At 37.6% G+C, this 6,878-nt stretch overlaps 1 protein-coding gene across 2 annotated transcripts in view; it reads left to right on the top strand.

Moving 5' to 3' along the window:
* The first annotated feature begins 620 nt into the window (after positions 1 to 620).
* Positions 621 to 6,878, top strand: part of LOC133617999 (spindle assembly abnormal protein 6 homolog) — a 54,576-nt gene continuing 48,318 nt past the window's right edge. For both annotated transcript variants that reach the window (XM_061978450.1, XM_061978449.1), the window contains exons 1-2: positions 621 to 746; positions 5,031 to 5,091. In XM_061978450.1, coding sequence (XP_061834434.1) covers positions 673 to 746; positions 5,031 to 5,091 — 135 coding nt within the window. In that variant the 5' untranslated portion in view covers positions 621 to 672. The remainder of the gene's footprint in view (positions 747 to 5,030; positions 5,092 to 6,878) is intronic.

Genomic DNA, 6,878 nt, shown 5'->3' with positions numbered 1-6,878 from the left:
ACGCCCTGACTGCGCCTAGAAATTCTGTCCATAAAGGTTATGAACAGAATGGGTGACAAAGGGCAGCCTTGGCGGAGTCCAACCCTCACTGGAAACGTGTCCGACTTACTGCCGGCAATGCGGACCAAGCTCTGGCACTGATCATACAGGGAGCGGACCGCCACAATCAGACAGTCCGATACCCCATACTCTCTGAGCACTCCCCACAGGACTTCCCGAGGGACACGGTCGAATGCCTTCTCCAAGTCCACAAAGCACATGTAGACTGGTTGGGCAAACTCCCATGCACCCTCAAGGACCCTGCCCAGAGTATAGAGCTGGTCCACAGTTCCACGACCAGGACCAAAACCACACTGTTCCTCCTGAATCCGAGGTTCGACTATCCGGCGTAGCCTCCTCTCCACATTCAATGTAAAGTGCTTTTACAAATTAAATGTATTATTATTATTATTATTAATTACAACATATGAGTTCCTTTAAAATGCAGGAGTTGTTTTAGATATTTAAATTGTATTTAGTTTTTTGTTTTTTCGCGATGGGGATTTAAAAGGTGAAATAGTGTGCAGCAGGTGGCGGTAATGCGCCATTAAGCTGGATGCCAACCGCCGTTAAACAGGAAGCAGTAGAGGAAGAAGAAGTAGAAGAAGAAGAAGTCGAGGAAAAGTGAATGTAATGGCGGTAAAGATGGAGAAGCTTTTGGCTGAAGTAGTAGAAGTGTGTGTCAGGTGCAGAGACTGCGAAGAAAGGTAGGATTGCTGACATTGAACACAGAAGTGACATATTTATTAGTTTCGTCCCATGTTCGCTCTTAATGAAGTGTGTTGACAAGTTGTATCCACACTTTGTATTTTAACATCAACAACTATGTTGTTCTTCTTGTCGTATGTTTTAGCTTCTAGTTCACTCTTTTAATCATGTACTACTTTACAATCATTGTAAAATGTCTAAATCACAGTCTTTCAACCACTAGCTTGAATTGGCGGCTCTTTGATCTTTTATGTTCTTTAATGTTTCCCTTTTTGTTTTTAACATATTTTTGTGGGCTTTTCAATCTACATTATGTTAACCAAGCTTCCGGTTGCTCGCCACTTTATTTTTTGGGGCGATATAGCTCGGTTGGTAGAGTGGCCGTGCCATTGTTGTACCGAAATCTGTTGCCCATCGGAATTTGTAACTCCAGGGGGCGATATGTTCCCATGGCGTTTGTTTGATGGTTAAACGGCAAGCCCAAAGAGGAGGAGAAGAAGAACGCTTGCGTAAATGGCGTAAACTATCCTTAATGCTGAAACGTCAGTTGTCAGAATTTCAGCATTAATAAATGAGCAGAGGTGGGTAGTAACGCGCTACATTTACTCCGTTACATCTACTTGAGTACCTTTTGGGATAAATTGTACTTCTAAGAGTAGTTTTAATGCAACATACTTTTACTTTTACTTGAGTATATTTATAGAGAAGAAACGCTACTTTTACTCCGCTACTTTTATCTACATTCAGCTCGCTACTCGCTACTAATTTTTATCGATCTGTTAATGCACGCTTTGTTTGTTTTGGTCTGTCAGACAGACCTTCAAAGTGCCTGCCTTACTGGTGACGTTTCACTCCGTTCCACCAATCAGATGCAGTCACTGGTGACGTTGGACCAATCAAACAGAGCCAGGCGGTCACATGACCTGACTTAAACAAGTGTAAAAACTTATTGGGGTGTTACCATTTAGTGGTCAATTGTACGGAATATGTACTGTACTGTGCAATCTACTAATAAAAGTTTCAATCAATCAATCAAAAGTGTGAAGGAAAAAAGACCCTTTTTTATTTCAACCGTACATCCCGTCAAAAGCCTAAAGACTGACCGCACAGTTCCTGTCTTCACAATAAAAGTGCCGCTCCATCGCGCCTGCACTTTCAAAACAAGAGTCTCCGAAAGCCAGCGCAAACAAGCTAGCAAGCTACGGAGTTTGCCGCCAATGTATTTCTTGTAAAGTGTATAAAAATGAATATGGAAGCTGGACAAATAAGAAGCCAAAAACCCACCACTTTCATGTGGTATTAGACGGAAAGGAGTAACTTTTTTCCTCCTCCATTTGAAAACGTGGACGTTATCATCACTACTGTCTGATTACAATCAATGCAAGTCATCAGAATCAGGTAATACACCAACTTATATTCTTGTCTTCATGAAAGAAAGGAATCTATATGTGTTAAACATGCATGTATATTCATTAAAACACCTTTAACATGTGAACAAAAACGGCAAAATAAATAAATATACATGATATACTGTATATATATATATATATATATATATATATATATATATATATATATATATATATATATATATATATTTATATATATATATATATATATATATGTGTGTGTGTGTGTATATGTTACTCATCAGTTACTCAGTACTTGAGTAGTTTTTTCACAACATACTTTTTACTTTTACTCAAGTAAATATTTGGGTGACTACTCCTTACTTTTACTTGAGTAATAAATCTCTAAAGTAACAGTACTCTTACTTGAGTACAATTTCTGGCTACTCTACCCACCTCTGTAAATTACACATATTCTGGAAATCAATGACTTACTTTCATTATAGTATGAGTCCATTGTATCAGCTGTTGATTCTCTCTCACACACATACATTTTCCGGATTAAAAGCTATCATGGATTGAAACGTCAGTTGTCAGAATTTCAGCATTAATAAATTACACATATTCTGGAAATCAATGACTTACTTTCATTATAGTACATACTTGCCAACCCTCCCGAATTTTCCGGGAGACTCCCGAAATTCAGCGCCTCTCGCGAAAACCTCCCGGGGCAAATATTCTCCCGAAAATCTCCCGATTTTCAGCCGGAGCTGGAAGCCACGCCCCCTCCAGTTCCATGCGGACCTGAGTGAGGACAGCCTTTTTTCATGACAACAGGGTGACAAGAACTAAATCATCCAGACTAGAGATAAATTGTATTATTATGTTTATCTTACCTAAAAATAAATATATTTATTAATAAAAAATAAAAATAAAAATAAATACATGTTTACTATATTTTGCTAAAAACATCAAAATTAATTGTATTTTTATTTGTATTTTTTCCTGACTCCTTATTACATCCAGCCATAGAATTACACATTAAAATAAACATATTTGAAATAATTGATTTTAAATTATCATAATAATTCATTTAAAATGACCATATTTAAATATTAAAATAATTGCTTGTTTATCAACAACTTTAGCATTTTATTCATTACATTTTGAAACTCTCAGAAGCCAAGTTATGTTATATTCCTTAAGATTTATTTATGCAAGTTTGAAGTATCATTTATCTAAACACAGTTTTGTTTGCATATTTTCAGGATGTAGATATCTATGTCTATATATATATATATATATATATGTATATATATATATATATATATATATATATATATATATATATATTAGAGATGCGCGGTTTGCGGGCACAACCGCGGAGTCCGCGGATTATCCGCGGGTCGGGCGGATGAAATTAAAAAAAATTAGATTTTATCCGCGGGTCGGGTCGGGCGGTTAAAAAAAAAATAATTTGATTTTAAATAGATTCAGGCGGGTGGCAGTTAAACCAATTGGTAAATATATATACATAGTTAAATGTTGTTACCCACATACGAAAAACGAGCAGGCACCTGCTGCATATGCCACAACAGAAAAAAAAGAAAAAGAGATGGACACTTTTACGGAGCGGAGAAGGGACGCCTCGCCGGGGTCCGGGACCGAGGCCCCTTCCCCCGAGAGGGCCCCATCGGGAGCCGTAGCTGAGGCGATCCGCGAGAAGGGCCCGACGCACGTCCAGGGTCACCGACACCCCGCCTCGTCCGCCTTCGCCGCGGCCGGCGTCTCGCGCAGCAGGTAAGCAGCTTACCTGCCCGCCACCCCTGTTGCCGGGGGCTCGTAACAGGGGTCACTGCGCGCGCAGTGCGCTCATGAAAGAGGTGGGGCTCACCCTGGTTGATATAGACAGCAGGACGGTGGCCATGGAAGTTGGAACCCGCTAAGGAGTGTGTAACAACCCACCTGCCGAATCAACTAGCCCTGAAAATGGATGGCGCTGGAGCGTCGGGCCCATACCCGGCCGTCGCCGGTAGCGAGACGCGCTTGGAGGTGCGCTTAGCGCGGCTCCCATATGATTGCGCACTGGTGTGCGTCTGGGCTGTGACAGCGTGGCACGCGAATGTCTGTGATGCATTGGATCAGTCTCCTTTCTTTAACAGGCAAAAGCTTTATAACCTCACTAATGCCTTGCATCGTCTATATTAGATATATAACAACGGGCGGGTGCGGGCGGATGCGGTTCTGATCAAATGTTAGCTCGGGTGGATGGCGGATGGTTGACGACTTTCTGATGCGGTTGCGGATTAAATAATTGCCTATCCGCGCATCTCTAATATATATATATATATATATATATATATATATACAGGTATATGTATGAAATACTTGACTTGGTGAATTCTCGCTGTCAATATACTCCTCCCCTTTTAACCACGCCCCACCCCACCCCTGACCACGCCCCCACCCCCCACCTCCCGAAATCGGAGGTCTCAAGGTTGGCAAGTATGTTATAGTATGAGTCCATTGTTATTATTAATGCTGAAATTCTGACAACTGACGTTTCAGCATTAAGGATAGTTTATGCCATTTACGCAAGCGTTCTTCTTCTCCTCTTCTTTGGGCTTGCCGTTTAACCATCAAACAAACGTCATGGGAACATCGCCCCCTGGAGTTACAGATTCCGATGGGCAACAGATTTCGGTACAACACCGGCAACTTGAGGGTTCCGGGTTCGATTCCCGCTTCCGCCATCCTGATCACTGCCGTTGTGTCCTTGGGCAAGACACTTTACCCACCTGCTCCCAGTGACACCCACACTGCTTTAAATGTAACTTAGATATTGGCTTTCACTATGTAAAAGCGCTCTGAGTCACTTTTGTTATTATACTGTTTTTACCGTCTTATTCTTCATGTTGTGTATTCTTCTTGCAGGAAAGCACAGCTCCGCATCTCTGTTGAGCTTCAGAAACGGCAAAGTCCAGTTCACAAAGGAGTGAGTATGGAATGTTGTAGAAAAAGCAGTTTGTGTGGTGAAGGTCTTGAACAACAGCCATCCAAGATGTTCACTGTATCACTACTACAAAGAAAGTACAGGACATGGTGGAATAAGACGGCAACAATGGACCACAGGCCAAATAGCGGTTTTAACCTCATAGGACTGCAATCTATTTGCGGAGTCGGTGGTGTGCAGGGGGGAGATGACGCAAAGATGTATTCGTTGAATTTGACCATGACAGGGTTCACCAACCTTTTTGAAACCAAAAACTACTTCTTGGGTACTGATTAATGCGAAGGGCTACCAGTTTGATACACAATTAAATAAATAAATATTTTGTCATTTGTAAGTTACACGTAAGTGTGATTTAAACAAGAATAGCTAAATAAATACATTTATATATATATATAAAAAAATGGGTATTTCTGTCTGTCATTCCGTCGTACATTTTTTTTCCTTTTACGGAAGGTTTTTTGTAGAGAATAAATGATGAAAAAAACACTTAATTGAACGGTTTAAAAGAGGAGAAAACACGAAAAAATTTAAAATAAAATTTTGAAACATAGTTTATCTTCAATTTCGACTCTTTAAAATTCAAAATTCAACCGACAAAAAGAAGAGAAAAACTAGCTTATTTGAATCTTTTTGAAAAAATTAAAAAAAGAATTTATGGAACATCATTAGTAATTTTTCCTGATTAAGATACATTTTAGAATTTTGATGACATGTTTTAAATTGGTTAAAATCCAATCTGCACTTTGTTAGAATATTTAACGAATTGGACCAAGCTATATTTCTAACAAAGACAAATCAGTATTTCTTCTAGATTTTCCAGAACAAAAATTTCAAAAAATTCAAAATACTTTGAAATAAGATTTAAATTTGATTCTACAGATTTTCTAGATTTGCCAGAATAATTTTTTTGAATTTTAATCATAGTAAGTTTGAAGAAATATTTCACAAATATTCTTCGTCGAAAAAACAGAAGCTGAAATATTTATTCTTTACAATAAAAAAATAAATAAATTTACTTGAACATTGATTTAAATTGTCAGGAAAGAAGAGGAAGACATTTAAAAGGTAAAAAGGTATATTTGTTTAAAAATCCTAAAATCATTTTTAAGGTTGTGTTTTTTTCTCTAAAATTGTATTTCTAAAAGTAATAAGAAGCAAAGTAAAAAATAAATGAATTGATTTAAACAAGTGAAGACCCATCCATCCATCCATTTTCTACCGCTTATTCCAAGTGAAGACCAAGTCTTTAAAATATTTTCTTGGATTTTCAATTTCTATTTGAGTTTTGTCTCTTTTAGAATTAAAAATGTCGAGCAAAGCGAGACCAGCTTGCTAGTAAATAAATACAATTAAGTTACACGTAAGTGTGATTTAAACAAGAATAGCAAAATAAATAAATGTATATATATATAAAAAAATGGGTATTTCTGTCTGTCATTCCGTCGTACATTTTTTTTTTCCTTTTACGGAAGGTTTTTTGTAGAGAATAAATGATGAAAAAAACACTTAATTGAATGGTTTAAAAGAGGAGAAAACACGAAAAAATTTAAAATAAAATTTTGAAACATGGTTTATCTTCAATTTCGACTCTTTAAAATTCAAAATTCAACCGACAAAAAGAAGAGAAACTAGCTTATTTGAATCTTTTTGGAAAAAATTAAAAAAAGAATTTATGGAACATCATTAGTAATTTTTCCTGATTAAGATACATTTTAGAATTTTGATGACATGTTTTAAATTGGTTAAAATCCAATCTGCACTTTGTTAGA

Source organism: Nerophis lumbriciformis, linkage group LG18, assembly GCF_033978685.3.
Source record: "Nerophis lumbriciformis linkage group LG18, RoL_Nlum_v2.1, whole genome shotgun sequence".
NCBI classification, from domain to species: domain Eukaryota; kingdom Metazoa; phylum Chordata; class Actinopteri; order Syngnathiformes; family Syngnathidae; genus Nerophis; species Nerophis lumbriciformis.
The sequence above is the reverse complement of the archived record's forward strand: the minus strand, read 5'-3'. Positions and strand labels throughout refer to the sequence as shown.